The 16,055-nt window shown below is 45.8% G+C and overlaps 2 protein-coding genes, 1 long non-coding RNA gene and 1 other non-coding gene across 5 annotated transcripts in view; 1 reads left to right on the top strand and 3 right to left on the bottom strand.

The window, feature by feature from the left end:
* The window catches only part of LOC128880456 (CCR4-NOT transcription complex subunit 6-like), a 60,378-nt gene that overhangs the window by 40,140 nt on the left and 4,183 nt on the right, over window positions 1–16,055 (bottom strand). The window lies entirely within an intron of this gene.
* Window positions 3,330–9,097, bottom strand: LOC128880455 (uncharacterized). Its single transcript, XM_054130560.1, has one exon. The coding sequence runs from the start codon at window positions 8,672–8,674 to the stop codon at window positions 6,782–6,784; it is 1,893 nt and encodes a 630-aa protein (XP_053986535.1). The 5' UTR covers window positions 8,675–9,097; the 3' UTR covers window positions 3,330–6,781.
* Window positions 11,990–12,101, top strand: LOC128880580 (U6 spliceosomal RNA). The gene has a single exon (XR_008457873.1). It is a non-coding gene; the product is annotated as a U6 spliceosomal RNA (small nuclear RNA).
* Window positions 13,426–16,055, bottom strand: part of LOC128880460 (uncharacterized) — a 4,395-nt gene continuing 1,765 nt past the window's right edge. Inside the window, exons 2-3 of the long non-coding RNA XR_008457829.1 lie at window positions 15,150–15,700; window positions 13,426–15,052 (exon numbers count right to left, since the gene is read on the bottom strand). This is a non-coding gene — a long non-coding RNA (uncharacterized LOC128880460). The remainder of the gene's footprint in view (window positions 15,053–15,149; window positions 15,701–16,055) is intronic.

Below are 16,055 nucleotides of genomic sequence, written 5' to 3'. Positions count from 1 at the left end.
CGGACAACATTTTCGCTAAGGAAAAAGTTGTTTCAAATCACCTCTACCCTGTATATACAGGGTGTCCCAAAAATGTTGTAACACGTTGAAAGGGGTGGTTCGGGAGGTGATTTGAAACAACTTTTTCCTTAGCGAAAACGTTGTCCGAGGCTTCGTTGAGGAGATATTAAGAGAAAACCCCGACCAATCAGAGCGCGAGTATGCCGGTGGAGCGGCCGCGGTAGCGTACGAGAGCGGCCACCTAGCGCGACCGCTACATCGGTATACGCGCGCTCTGATTGGTCGGGGTTTTCTCTTAATATCTCCTCAACGCAGTCTCGGACAACATTTTCGCTAAGGAAAAAGTTGCTTCAAATCACCTCCCGAACCACCCCTTTCAACGTGTTACAACATTTTTCGGACACCCTGTATACGCGTGTTACATTCGGCAAAAGTGAACCTTTCGAGAGTCGCAAAACTTTCACGAATTATATACCATTGTAATTGTAGCAATTAACGTTACACAATATTTCGATTCTTAAAAGAAATCATACATAGCTACTTAGCGATCGTACTTACATAACAATTGCAACCGGCAGTTATCGAATGTACCGAATCAAAGTATATCGTTACGTAACTATTACGTCTCGAAGCACAGCGTACAACGTTGGTTACTTTGAATAGAACTCGAATACTCGACGAAAGTTATTTCTAATACTTGTCTCGCGCTTATACGTTTATAAAATCTCCGAGGTTTTTTTTTTTTTTAGTTTCGACGCAGCCGGTTTGTTAGAAAATTTCACGGTCGATCAACACGTTGACGACGCCGGCACGGTTTTTTTAGTGTTCGCGCGCCGTGAGACGCCGTGAGACGGCCGATTGCACTGTTCGGCGCAACGTGTGACCCATCGGTGATGCATGCCGGCATGAACGTGTTAAACGAGATTAGAAATTGGTTGGTTCGTTACTAGAAAACGAAAACGGACTCCTTTTACGCTCGTTTAACCGTCTATTGCCTAGCCTCGCAAATAGGAAGAACTTGGAAAATTAAAAGAACTACCGAACCAAAAGAAATGTTGACTCCTTCGAAAAAATATATATATATATACATGTCGAATCGAGTAACTTCCTCCTTTTCAAAGTCGGTTAAAAATAAACACAATTCGTTGGAAGAACTTGGCGGTTGGTAATTCCACACCTCAAAACGAATCTGCCAACGAAAAGTTTAATTGAAATAAACGCATAGGAGTGCTCGTCCCCATAACTGTGGCAGCGATAGACGCGAAGATAGCAGCATGTAGCATGCACACCTGCTCATTGGCACCTCCGCGATACCATCTGAACGAGAGCTAAACACGTTGGTAGGAACCTTCTGGTTTATCATGATCCCACCGACGATAAACCAGAACGGGGATACTTGGACTTGGTTAACTTATTCGGATTTGCCTTTAATTGCGATACGTCAGGCATTTTATGGCATGGCATCCTATAATTTAGTAGCATTATCTTGGTATGCCGGGGCAACTGCTCCTAGTTTAATCAATGTCTGCGCCGCGCCGCGCCGCGCCGGCTCGCTCGACTTCTTCCTCGGCTTTTCTTTACTTCGTCGGATCTCTATCGTTTCTTTCTGCGCGCTTCTACGTTCGTTACGTTAGACGAAAATCCATAAATTATCGAATGGACACGCGTGCAACTGCGCAGATTTACGCAGATTTATTTTGTATATATGTCATATATATATATATATATATATTGACATCTCAATGTTTAACACTTTACCGACCGGTAACCGATTAATCGGCTCTTTAAAGTAAAGTAAAGTCTCCTTAAATCTTCGAGTGCACGAATGCACAAGCTCGGGAACGAACTTGTGGCGCTTAAACGACGAAAGTATTAAAATTTCGACTCGGTAGAAATATTGACAGGAAGCTGAAGCACCACTAGCTAACTGGAAAGTCTGACCTTATAAACGTTAGGTCGCGTCGACGCCTGAGGCGAAGGTTCCAATCCGAACCGTTAACGAAGCGCGATGTAAGTTCATCATAAATCGAGGTTAGGTTCCGAGATGAAAGGAACCTGACAGCGTACGATTTATTGCTGGTTATCGATGCTGTCTAGCCGTCATATCCCAGCTGAGCAACTTTTAAACCAAGTGCGCGAGCAATCCTAAATGGAACATCTTCCGCGGTGAGTTTTTGTCAGTCGTTGACCTTAAGAGGCGACTCCGACGTCTGCACTCGAGAGGGGAAACAAGGCACACGCCGTAAGCCTTCTCGTGTTACCTATACCTGCACAAAAGTATCGTCACGCGTTGGTATGCAAGGGTCGCGCGTGCCATTGCGCGATTCTCTCGGTCGTAAAAAAAAATTGTCGTCGTTCGATGGACGCCACTCGAGAAAAAGAAATTCGATATTTTAACGAAAATCGGATTCGCAGGTGCTGAACGGTTACTAGGCATCGGATCGATGGCAAGCGACACGGATACGCGTTCAAAGAGTAGATCGCGAGTAATAGGATCCGTTTCGAAACAGATGATTCATTTGGACGCAACTGTTCGTTATCTACGACAGTTTCTGCACTGTTCCGAGCGAAGCCCGATGGTTTGCCACACCTCGACCGCACGACATTCCAAGAAAATTTATACGAAATTTCGAAAAAGGCACGAGAGACGCGATAAAGTACCGTAAACGTACGAAACGTACGATACCGATCGTATCGATACCGATGTGCATCGATACCGAAACGAACTCTGAAGAAACGAGAAAGCTGGGAGAAAAACGACAGAAAAGAAGGTTTTTAATTTCAGCGTCCCTGCGCTGGTTTTCTATAAGCAAGTGAAAGGGGTCTGCCAACCCGAAACAGAAAATAATTATTCGCTAGACTGGCCTCTGCCACCTCACCCGTATAATTAGGGCCACAGTCTCGACTTCTCGTAATCGAGGACGAGCCTGAGAGGAGAAAGTGAACCAGGATTTTGTTATGTGTTCACCGTGGCGAGAAATCGTATGATTCATTCGTTATTCGGCGTGTATCGCGTCCACCGGAGTTGGGCACTCGGCGCTCGCGCGTTTCGCGCAGGACCGATTTTAGGTTACTTTCCATTCCATTCGGACCACGCGACGCCGACACCGACACTTACACCCTCGTTCATAAATATCTAGACATTTACCACCTAATAATTAACTATTAAATCTTTCGAGTGGCATATTGAATTTTATAATGAAAGTACGGGATCGTTTCGATAGAAAAGTTCAGAAAGAATGTTCGAGAGAAGCTCGTCGAATCACACCTCGCCTTTTTGCTCTTCAATTCCTTTGAAGCGGAGATACGGATTCGAGACTCGACAGATATTGTTTTCTTTTCGAAAGAGGGAAGCAGACGCGATAATGGGGACGCGAAGAGCTCGCTCCATGGAAGAAACTATGTAGACCGAACCAGGGATATAAGCGGCCTAGGAGTGCAACGAGATCCCGTTCGTTGGTTTCCTCTTGACATATCACGAAAGGTTTCGCTATAATGCCAGAATGTGCCTCGACACGGCCCCGACGCTTATTATAGTCGGTTAAAGGGCAATCCTTCTCGCAAGAATCGAAGCAGTTTTGCGAAACCGATTTAGTTCAACGTGGAGCGTACCTTCATAAATATCGTGTACCGAAGCAACCGATTGTACGGTCGCGTTGATATCCTTATCCAAGAATACCACTATTTCCACCAGCTTTTCATTCGTCGAATCGATTAACTCCACAATATAACAAGTTGAGAAACACAAAAAAGCGTTATTCAGATTAATTTTCCCACATTGCTCTTTGAAATTCAAATGAACATTACTAACGAAGCGCATTTATTACTGTCGTGTAATCCTCGCTTATCCTACTATCATAATAACGATTACAAGCATAAATTTCATCCAACAACTCGCGTGTCAACTATTGGAAACGACGCGTTAATCGTTGGCCTTAGATTTCGAACGCAAAGATTTGTATTTTTTCCGAAGGATTCTTATCGCGAACAGACCCAGTTTCGTCGAACCTCTCCGCCAAATTTCGAATCGCTCGATCGGTAAGACGTTTAGGTCTGGTTTGGTTTGGGTTTCGATGAAACTTGAGAAGAGTTTCTTTATTCTTTCTTTATTCACTTTTTCAAACAGTGTATTTCGAGACGGTACAGTACTAAAGCGACGTTGGTAGTCTGGACGACGAATAAGTGTCGGATAAGAGTGTATCGTCGTTGCGTCATCGTCGTCGCAGTCCCGTCGAACGACCACTTTTTAAATAAATACATTCAGAAAGAGTGAGGGAGAGGAGTCGAGCGATAAAATTACAACTTGTGTCGCATATGAAATTTTCCAAACACACAAGGATATTTGTAACGAATACAAAAAGGTACGTATCTGAATTATTTGAAACAACGGGCGATTCCTAAAAATGTTCGATTTTCTGCTCCCCATCTCCTTCCTTTTTAGCGTGCGCAACTTTCTTTATACGTGAAAAATATACCAACGACGATGTTATCGAGACAACAACGATCGTCTTTCTCGCAAATCGTAGTGCCGCTTTCGTAAAGGACAACAACAAGAAAGAGAGAAATATTGCCATCGGCGATATTGCTAAATATTACTGAACAATGTCGTTAGCAATACGATGTTGTTTAAAGTCTAACGAGCAATATTTCCCGCGATTCGGTCTTCGAAATTGCCACGCCATCGTGTAAGTTTCGATGCTAAACAAAATGGTGGACTGTTCAACGCGCGACATCTATACACATATAGACAACGGTTGTAACCTAAAATCGCCTTAAAATCTACGGTTACCGTCTAAACCGGGCTTCCCAAAGCGTTACCGCAAATGGAGGGCGTTCGAACTATTAAAGGTGGGGCAGAAACGATTCGAGGGGCACCGAAACAATTCAGAGGGCGCTAAAATCATTCGAGGAGCTCGCTGGAACGATTCGAACGTTACCCGAAACGGAGCAGGGATTGCCAAATAAGTTTCGGGTTAAACTTTACTTTGGCGGACCTAGAATTTTCAAGTTTTTTTTTTTACATAATCCTGTAGATTTCGGCGAGTGGAATTCGAAAATGCTAGTTTTCAGGCGAGGAATCCACTGGTTCAGAAGTTACGGGCAGTTAAAGGTGAACCTTTTGACCGTATTTGACAGACGATTCAAAAGTTGAATTCGTACTCTAGAAAAAATCCCGAAAATATAGGCCCAAATGTACATATAGGTACATAATGTACTCCGTCATCACCGAGAATCTGTTTTACCGACAGGGTATGGCTACAAGACAACATGGCGTCGAAAGTGTCAGTCAAGTACGGTAAAATGCCACTTTTTGCTCATAATTTCCGAACTAGTCGATTCCTCGCCTTAAAACTAGCCTTTCCGGATTTTTCTCGACAAAATCTACAGGATTATGTGAAAGAAATTAAAAAATTTTAGGTCCGTCACAAGTAAAGTGCAGCCAAGTTTGGAAACCCTTGGACAAATTACATAATGTTTTTTTCACGCTGGTCCGAAAGACCAAGGAAAATTTTCTTTGACAAGAACGAGCCGATCTATTCGCAAACGTAGTCGGTCGGCTCGTTACGTTACGTGTTACGTTTTGTAGGTTACGACGTGCTTCGACTAAAGCGAATACAGTTACGACTCGTCCGATCGTGTAAATGGCGCCACCGGTATACAATTTAGTAGGAGACGGCGCCCTCTTCGTACGAACCTCGAACCTAATGCGAGACTTGCGTAAACTCCCAACGATCATTTTCAAACGCATAAGATACATCAAGCCGAGCGAACAGCGATTTTGGAGGAGCCGTTACGTTTTCTAACGCGACCTATATCTGTTGGCAGTAGAATCGGGCCATCTTGCAAACGTAGTTTGCAACGTAGGACGGTTCGTCCAAGACTTTTGCGAACAATCTCAAGCTGCACGAGAAATGCGCCCAATGTTTTTCGTTCGTATTTAGAGATACACGTAAGAATAAACATTTTTTCGTGGATCCTATATGCACGTCCTACTTTACGTAAACGCGTTTAAATTTCTTGGAACGATCTTTGCGGAGATTATAGGAAAAAGTGTAAACAGAAGATATTATTCCATCTGAGACTTGTATCTCCAAAAACAAGCTCAATTTCATCTATAATATTTCTACCCTGGAAAATAACTTTGCAAATAAACGTGTTTCTCGTTAGAAGCGTACAGTACATTTCCAACAAGTATTTAAATGCAAGCAATTATTTAAAAACTCTGTACAAATCGATAGAAAATTTGTAGTTGAAGTTTTACAGAAGAAACGTGAAATCGCAGAATACGAATAAATTATCGATCTATCACGCAGAGATATTTTGCGTATAACACGCTATCGTTTGTTTACATTTATTTCCATGGCTTCCAGGAAGCACGTTTCAACCGAAACGATTCTCTACATGTTCCCTGGATGTTTGCATAAAGTAAGACGTGCGATGTATAGAGCGCGATACACACATTCTTACGTGTTTATTTAAATACAAAGAAAAATATCGGGCCATCGTATTATTCCACGCAGTGGTTCGTGTTTCGATGAGACATGCCTCGTGTCGCGCGCAACAGCCTACTCGGCTACCGCACGGTAACGTACAAACGACACCGATCGATATTTTCGACTCGGAACGGCGCGAAATTTCCGTTTCACATAATCCCTCGATTTCATTTTCCAGCCGATCAAATCGATTCAAACTTCCAGTACCACCTTTTTTCACTCACTCGCGCGTAATCTCTCATCGCCATCGCTCGAGATTCCCACAATCACAAATTTCTCGTTCGCGTTCATTCCTCCGCTTGCAGCAACGTGCGAAAATCCTGCTGCAACTTTGACTCGTGATAGCTCCAAATGTCGCTGAAATCCTCCTCGTCGTCGTCCACTACCTCGGCAAAGAGGATTTTCTCGTGGTCGGGAGCGTTGGCGTTCAGCGAGGGCGAATAGAACTTGATTTCCAGGTCTCTGTGACCGTTGGGCGACGTGATGATCTCCGTGGAGACCTCCAGACCCTTCTGCCGTTGGCAGACGAAACCGTTGCTCGGCATATTGGCCCCCGGTCCCGGATTATTCGCCAGGAACCCGCTGGTGTCCCCGTGCCAGAGCGTCCTGTGTTTCCCACTGTCACCCTGCCACCGGTCACCGATCACACCGACGTCTTTGCTAGGAGCGCCTATGTTGTCCTCGCTGAAGTAACTGGTCGGGTCGCTCCAGCTGCGTCTGAGAACAACACCGGGCCCGGGGTCTTTTTCCTCGTGGACCGAACCGCTAAGCCTCTCTATGCTCTGATTGTGGCAGTTCGAAGTCGGCCGGGCGAGAAACGGCACGTGAGGAAAGTGGCCGGTACTCGAGGTCAAGAAGGGCGAGTAACAGTTCTGATCCACGTCCCAAATAACTCCCGAAGGATCGCAGTACCGACACTGGCACGACCCTAACCCTTCCTTGTTTCTGCACCCTGCCAGCTCGCTGTATTCCTGCAGAAACATCGGAAGGTTGTTGGTCGGCTGGCGAGCGTGTCTGTGACCTCTCGAAGGAACTGTGTGAATTTCCACTAGTCTGTTGTCGTCCGGCACTTTCACTTCCATATGTCGGTCTGCGTGCTCGTGCCTCGCGTCGGTAGCTTCCATGCGCCGGTGTGTTTGCTTCTGTCTGGCGTCGGTGGGTTCCACGCGACGGTGTGTTTGCTCCTGCTGTCTGACGTCGTTCGGTTCCATATGCCGGTGCGTTTGCTTTTGCTTGACGTCCGTCGGTTCCTGTATACCAGGCGTCTGGGCCCTGCAACCGTGCAGCACGTTTTTCCTTCCGATTGGCAGCCTCCTGTGGTTCCTGATCTGAGGCAAGGCCTCGAAACGCTGCTCGTAACAGACCGGCATGTACGGTTTTAAGTTCGGGTGCTCGACAGCCAACGCGGGCTCTTGTTGCTGGTCCTCCTGTTGAACAACGTCGATAGCGACCAGGTTGTTGACCGGTTTCCTGTCCTTCTTCCTGCGCTTTCGTGGCTTTATTATACGGGGCAGGCTGTTCTCGGAGTTGTTGGATCCGGAACTCTCGTCGCTGGCGATGCTCAACGAATCGATGTTGGCGATGTTGGCTCCCATCGCGACCACAGCTACGGTCTCTTTGCTCGAGCACAAGTCCGACTTTGTACTCGCTTGCTGCTTCTTGGCGTGGTCCGCGAGCCTCTGAGGCCGGGACGGTGGACATCTCAGCACGTTTCCATTGCCGTAAACGTAACTGCTAACCGCTGCGTTGCAAAGCGCGTTGGCGATGCCGTTCACGCCGTTATGTATCTTGCGATTGGGAAACCGGCCTGCCAAGATCAACGGCGCTCCCTGTGTGTGAATGGCTAGCCTGGAGAGTGGATTCTTGGGCAGGTGTGTCGACACCTCGCAGGCCTGTGGCTGTTGCTGTGGTTGTGGTTGTAGGCTAACCGACCTCTGATTACATCTGCGCGGGCTAGTCATGGATATCAAAGGAGCGCCTGTCCAATCGCCGGGACCATATTGCACCTGATCGCCGGTGTTTATCAGGTTCTGTCCACCGTAACAACGCGTCTTTCCGTGTAACGAAGGCTCTTGCTGCTTGACGACCGCCTTGTGCGATCCTGGCCTCCGATTCGAGGATATTAGGCAACTGCCGATGTAACGCTCCACCTCTACGACGCCTTGGGAGGCAGGGCTCATCTTACAGTGCCCCGGAACACCGTTTATATATCGTCACCACCGTCGGATGCTGTCTGTTAACGCTTCATCGAGTTTAACTCAAGTTCTCGATTAACGCGTCGCTGCGATACGTTTACGATAATCCATTGACCCAGATCCAGTCGAGACTAGGCCTCTGTCGGACTCTGTCATCAAGAGAATCGATGCACAGGTTTAGCCCATTGTCATTAGGGATTCGTTCAATTGACACCACTCCGAACGATGCTCTCTCGATGCTATCTCGTCGTACGCGTCGCGTTTCACTCGCACCGAGGTTCGTTTAGGGTTTATGCGACCACGACACGACGAGGATACATCGGAGCAACGAATGAACCGTAGTCGACGGCGGTCGGAGCGATACTGAGGCACGATTCAGCAACGCGCCCACTCCGTCTGTCGGTTCAATCTGCGGCGAGGCGGTTCCCCCACTCCTTGGACCTTCCCACCTCCGCCGTTGCTGGTCCAACATCGCTGTATACCGCACACGCCGCCGCCAGACGTATCCCCACCCTTCTCCTGCCCCCGGTTCGCCAATACTACCACGCTTCACCGCCGCCAGAAACATCCCCCACCTCTCTCCCGTCTCCGCTACCAAACTTCACCGCCGACAGAGACACATCCCCACCTTTCTCTGTCCCCCCCGCCGCCGCCGCCGCCTTTCTATGCACCGCACCGCGCTATACCACTTAACGAAGCTTTATCACTCCCGTACTCCGCTTGTATACACATAATAGCGCTCCTTCCGGCGGACGGGGCGGCCTGTCACAATTTAGAGAGGCGTCGAAGAAAGCCAAGTTGCTCTGCTTGCCAAGTTTCTCTGAACTTTTCAAAGGTACACCGGCGAGTATGAATTTTTATTTCGTCAGCGGTGCTCTCGACCACCGGAACCACTTTTACCGTCGTATTTCTTCTCTACTCTTTGTCGCGAAAACAAAAAAACCATATCGATTTCCTCGATAAGTTCATTGTTATCAAAGTCCAGGTAATTCTAGGTAATTCTCTGTCGTGGTACACACGAGCAAGGTGTTTTTCTTTATTTCGTTTACTTTAGAAAGGCTTCGAACCCATTTCTATGCTAGACAGACGGCAGAGCCTGGGAAAAGTAAAAGAACGAAAAACAAGGGAAATGTAATCGGTCCGTAGAAAAGGAAGGAAGCCCGATATCTTAGATCGAGCTACGGCACCCTCGCATCTAGGTCGTAAGCCTTAAAAAGTGGGTCACAAGTCATCAATCGCCCGCGGCCGCCCTCGGTTGAACCCTCGCACACGACCCACCTACTCTTCTCTAGAACGTCTCATCTGGAGCGAAGTAACTGCCGTTATCGAGCCAGTGAACCTCGTGCTTGTTCTCTAGTGGCCAGAAGCGTGATCCAAGATATTTTGCGTCAGCGAATACAAGCCACGGACCATCCGAAGAAATTGACACCTTCACGCCGACCGTTGGAAATATTTCGGATGGTAAATTGTCCTCTGATTCGAATAACACGCTGAATTCGTTCAATTGGCTTGTTGAATTGTTGAATCGACATGTTAGGGGAACATCGATGGCAAGACACAAGTGAAGAGGTCGCAGAAATAAATTAACACCTTTACGCCGACCGTTGGAAATATTTCGGATGGTAAATTGTCCTCTGATTCGAATAACACGCTGAATTTGTTCAATTGTCGAATTGTTAGGTAATCCGTTGGGCTCCGGTCCATTCCACCTCAACGACGGGAACGATCCTCTTGATGTTTTTTATCTACCGAATATTTACCATTGTTCGCTACATAAACTTATATTTTTATACTTGAACTCGATCGCGGTCGGCAACATCTTTCGCGCAAGACCGCCGAATCTAATTCAGGATGTAGTGAACACAGGGGACTCGGAACTCCTGCGATAGCATCGATGGAATATTTTGGAATATCCCGAAAACCGAGCATCAGAGATACCCGTACGGATGAATCCGAGACCTTGGACGAGACTCCGATTGAATTGGTACCGTTCCAACTCCGGGAGAACGTCCGACTAATCAATTGTACATTACCTGCCTCGAAACTACACGGAAGCTGCGCTAGCATAGGAAAATCTCATACCTGACTCGAACTATGAACCTCCTCTCTGCACACAAGTACAGCGGTGCACGCAGATCAAACACGAAAGTGTTTCGGAAGACTCGTTTAGTTCTAAACATCGAATCGATTCTAAGAAAATGGACTAAGCGAGCCTGTATCGCGTCAAAGTACAGAGTACTCGGAGCTATAATTTTTTCCTCGCGAAGAATCGACAGTCTCGGTCGTTAAACGACAACCTATAACCCAGACTTTACCTCTCCAACAACGATAATATTTTGTTTGGGGAACTCGAGGCATCAACCGTGACAAAAAGTGCGACGTAACGCTTTCTCGTCACACGTTTCCGACGCACTTTTCACCAATACCCTACCGATCCATATAAAACACTTTCGTGTTGAAAAAAAATACGAATGTATCTAATACAGAGAGACCACGTTCTTCCTGCTATAGCATTCACTTCTCGTGAACTGCATCGAATTTACCGCGAGTGCCTGTCGGTGGTACCGAGCGAATAGATAAAGGATAGGAAATGGAGGTTAATAATTCCGAGAGAGGATAAAAACGTATAGAAGGGAAATCTGCGAGCAGCGGAGGAGGATATCGCAGATATACATAGAAATCTTCGACTGGATGATATTGGGGTCAGTGGGATGATCACAGGAGAAAGTTTTACCATCTCTATTCCCGTCTCGCCCCTTGCTGACCCACTCCCCGTCACTGTCCTCCTTTTACTATGCGCGCTGCCTCGAAACGCTCCATTTCCACTTAGTTCCAGTGATTTTTCCTCTAAATCGACGAACGCTAAAAGTAACAACGAACACATGGAATCGAACAACTTGGACATTTCTCCCTTGGGCCATTCGACGGGAAACCGGACACTTTTCCGTGTACGAATGATTGCACAAGTTTGTATACGTGGTAGTCTTTAGGGACGTTTCAATGTATCTCGAAGAATTTTTGACGAATTTTCACAATTCGGTTCGACATTATCGGTTTACGAATTATTTACTGTTGGATTTTCTCTTCCTGAAGGAGAAAGTTTTACGTTTACAAAAAGCATCGCTGCGCGTTCGGGTTTCCTTGGGCGACACGAGTCAAGAGGGTGTCTCGTCTTGGATTGTTTAGAGTTTAGAGTCTAAACTTTAGACGAAGTATGGGACCGATAGGACACGGTTGCGTGACGAAATTCGAGCTGGTTCTTTCGTACGCAACAGACGTGTCCTTTCTAGTGTTTAAAATGTACTTGCTTCGCCAGTACATGTACTAAAATTGGAACGATACATAGAAGATTAGCACGGTCCCTGCGCAAGGAAGCGTTCCTAGTGTCTAAAATGAAGTCTAGCTCACTTGTTCCACCGCCCCTATATCTCCAATATTTACAATATCCTGATACATCGTGCATCGTAGTAAATCTTGCCGAAGCTTAATTGGAAAAGTCAAACAATCAAAGTTTCCATAGGACCTTTGCTTCCACGAGGAAAAAGTAACCTTCGATCGCCAGAGCGCTACGTGTCGCCATTAGTATTCAGCGCCCAAGCAGCGAAAAAGAACAAACACGTCAGCTTTCACTCTCTCTCATTCTGTAGTCATCGCTGCTTTTTTTTTCCCCGTTGCCAATGAGAAATCGAACTCCAATTCTACCAGGATGAACTTTCTTTTAGAAACGATGATCGTCGTAAAAAATTGAATACCCGTGTTTCCCGTAGCTTTCGTTATTCGCAAGAACAAGTACCCGTGTTTATTTTCGAAACATCCACGCTTCGACGAAATTCTAAATCGACGCTAGAGTTTATCTGGCAAGGAAAGCTTTTTAAGTGTCCACCTCTGAATGTTTTGATTTTTGGATATGTTTTAAAGGGCTGAAAAATAAGATATACTTTTTTTTTTTATATTGGTCCGTTTTCATATTTAGGAGGTGAAAGGACTCCTTAAAGTTTCAGCTGCGATAGGCTATTATTATAGGTTATTATAAACAGATTATTTTGTACAAAATACAGGGCCAGATTTTATATCGCAGCTGAAACTTTAGGGAGTCGTTTCACCCCCTAAATATGAAAGTGGACCAATATAAAAAAAAACATACGTATATCTTATTTCTCGGTCCTTTGAGACATATTCAAAAATCAAAACATTCGGAGGTGGACACCTAAAAAGCTTTCCTTGTCAGCTGAACTCTGCTATATTCTGCAAAATTCTAATACTTAAATCGTCCTTCCTTCGTTGCTTCATTATTCTATTTCATTAATTAACCCTTTGCACTCGAGAGGTGACTCTCAGTCACCATTAGGTTTCACGCAGCAAATCTACGATACCTAATCTCTTAAATTTCGTTAAGTTTCGTTTCTTCGGAGCTCGAAGTGTCAATAAAATGATTGTTGATGAGGTAAAGGTGACGTTATTCTCAAATCTAGATAGCTTAGAATTCGTGGCAACAGAGTGCTAAGAAACGTCTTAAATAAAAATATACATGTCGAATTGAGTAACCTCCTCCTTCTCGAAGTCCTCCTTTTAAAAAAGGCCTCGAGTGCAAAGGGTTAACGATACGCGACGAAGCAACGGCAGAGTAGACGAGAAATCGCTGCCCTCTGCCTGCATTCGCGTCACCGTCGCTGTTCGACGGTGGCCGCCCAAGCGAGTGCCTCAACTTTTGATTCGTTTCTTTTTTTTAGGCTCTAGAGAAAGGCAGGAAATCGCGCCCACGCAACACACGGCTGACCCTAGAACGCACCTACCACGATTTGTCGAACAAAAAGGATTCGGCGCGGTGGATTGCGGACCGACAACCGATCTCCACGTGCGGAGAAAGTTGTGGACAGGAACAGGGTAATCGGCTATCGAGTTGGTCGTGTTGCAAGAGAAAAGTTTGATCGCACTCATTCAGGAATTTTTATTAAGGTGGTAGTTTATGGTCGAGAGATACCTAACCGAGGAGAAAGTAGGCTAACGAATTTGTTTTTTAACGTGGCACACATTTTCATTTGGAAACGTCTTTAAAGAATTTTTACAACAGCAACGTTCATAACCGCTCGAAAGGTGATCGATCGTTTGAAAAAAAAGTAACATTTTTCAACGCCGGAGTTTACTACGCTAAAATACAAATGACGTTAATTCCAGTATTTAGATACAAGTATTTAATAGTATTAACAATCAGGCCCCCAGACGAATGTTGCGGGAATCGGTCGTTCCGAATAAAGTCACTTTCGTGTTTAAGCTGTGTGCACCGCTGTACTGGTGTACACAGAGAGGAGATTCGTTGGTGAAATGGTTTTAAGAGAATATGGATGGAGAATATAATATTTTAGTAGCGATCGTGTTGATCTATATCCACCCTGAAATCCTCTCGCATCGTCTACTCGCTTCCATTATTAATAATATCTTGGTATCTCCGAGGCACGCACACTAATTTAATAGTATAACCTCGAGATAAAGACTTCCGTATACAGCAAACAGCTGTTCGATGGTCCAGATCATTTTCCCTCGTAGCTTGAACTCCAGGAGTGTCTAAACAGCTTCCATCCTGAATAGCAATTTCTGTTCTTCCCCAACAGCCATCTTTGGACATATGATAACGAAGTTCGTTGATATATATTCAGCATTATCGCAGCGTTCGAATTCGTTGTAAAAACGTGTAGACCGTCAAGTCGTTGCTTTAAGAGGCAGACGTACATTTTCATTTTGGCAGATGTTACAGCGTCGAGGTTCTGTTTCCTCCGGCGTATAGCCGTAGGTCATTTTTACTGTACATGACCCCGGTCGGGCAGCACAGTCTTTTCCATCCCATTTACGTTGCGTAGCGGTACTCGTCGGATTCGAGTCCTAGATAACGTCGCTAGTAACTAAAACTCTCTCGAGCCGATCGCCTGAGGTGCGCCGAATTGGCAGGACGATGTTATCCGAGACCAGTCCTCGAAAAATCGCAGTCGAGAAAGTAGTCACTCTTCCCGGTGCGAAGTGTCTCCTTCTGGACGGTGTACGAACGAGTATATTCCTCGATGTCGTTTACGCTCGACTCCAAGGAATACCTAAATACATGTTGGTTTATTTCATAGTAAACGTAAGAAAAATAAATCTAGAGTTGAGGGACACTGCGTTTACTCAAAAGGGAAAAGTTCCGTTTCTGCTGCCATCGTAGTTTTGGGCCTCTGACAGTATTTGTGTTGAAGAGGGCAGTGTGAAAAACACGTGGCAGACCCGAGCCGTATTTTTCTTCTACGACGTAGGCGCCGGTTTTCCTATGCGCTGTTGGAAAAAGCTCTCACTCTCGGTTCGAATCTTGTAGCGAAAACACGTCCTTCCGTGATCCTAACAATAAAGGATTTCATATAAAGTTTTAAAGACTGCGAATTTCTTCTTTTACGAATCCCATAGATCCAATAATATAAACGTCCTAATAACGTACAGAGGGATCGTGGCTCTCCTGCTTCGTCTACCCGTGGAGTAAATAAACAAAGGTGGGGCTGGCTACACTTGTATACCAGAATCACCGCGACACACGACTCGCAATGTTCACCAGTTTCCTGCATTATAATGGAAAATCACAGTTGCGATCGTTTTTCATCCGAACGATCAAAAACAAGTTTTTACACTCTTGTCACTTATCCATCGCCATTTCCCTTTGAATAATTAACTTCCTCGCTGGTTGCGAGCACAAGTCGATCCCACTTTTGACGATAGAAAAACAACAGCAAACCATTGTATGTAGCAATCACTTTTATTCACCAATCCGATACAATCGATGTTCGCATTCGAGGCTCGAACCTCGCGACCCACTTCCCAAAAGGCATTCGACGATGTACGTATATCTAACCCGTATCCATTCCGTCGTAGACCGTGGTTTAATCTTGAAACATTTCATCCAAAAACCGAAACAAAGCGCCACCCGGAGACGGACTACTAGCCTGCCAATGAGATTTTCGTGCACGAATCATCCGGAATCGAAAGGAAACCCCACTGTAACAAGACATAACTCTTTTCTGATTGCAATTAGAAAAAAAAATATATATATATATACAGGGTGTCCCAAAAGTCGGGGAGGAGCCGGAAATAGGGGGTAGCTGAGACGATTCTGAACAACAATTTCCTTTGCAAAAATGTCGGATGAGGCTTCGTTAAGGAGATATTAAGAGAAAACCCCGACCAATCAGAGCGCGCGTAGACCGTTGGAGCGGCCGAGGTAGCGAAGGCTACGCGCTGGCGGCCGCGCTTGTACGCGAACAAGTGACTCGACGTGCATCGAAGGACATTGACGCTGCCGCCTAGCGCGTAGCCTTCGCTACCGCGGCCGCTCGAACGGTCTACGCGCGCT

Source organism: Hylaeus volcanicus, chromosome 7 (genome assembly GCF_026283585.1).
Source record: "Hylaeus volcanicus isolate JK05 chromosome 7, UHH_iyHylVolc1.0_haploid, whole genome shotgun sequence".
In the NCBI taxonomy this organism is placed as follows: Eukaryota; Metazoa; Arthropoda; class Insecta; order Hymenoptera; family Colletidae; genus Hylaeus; species Hylaeus volcanicus.
The sequence above is the reverse complement of the archived record's forward strand: the minus strand, read 5'-3'. Positions and strand labels throughout refer to the sequence as shown.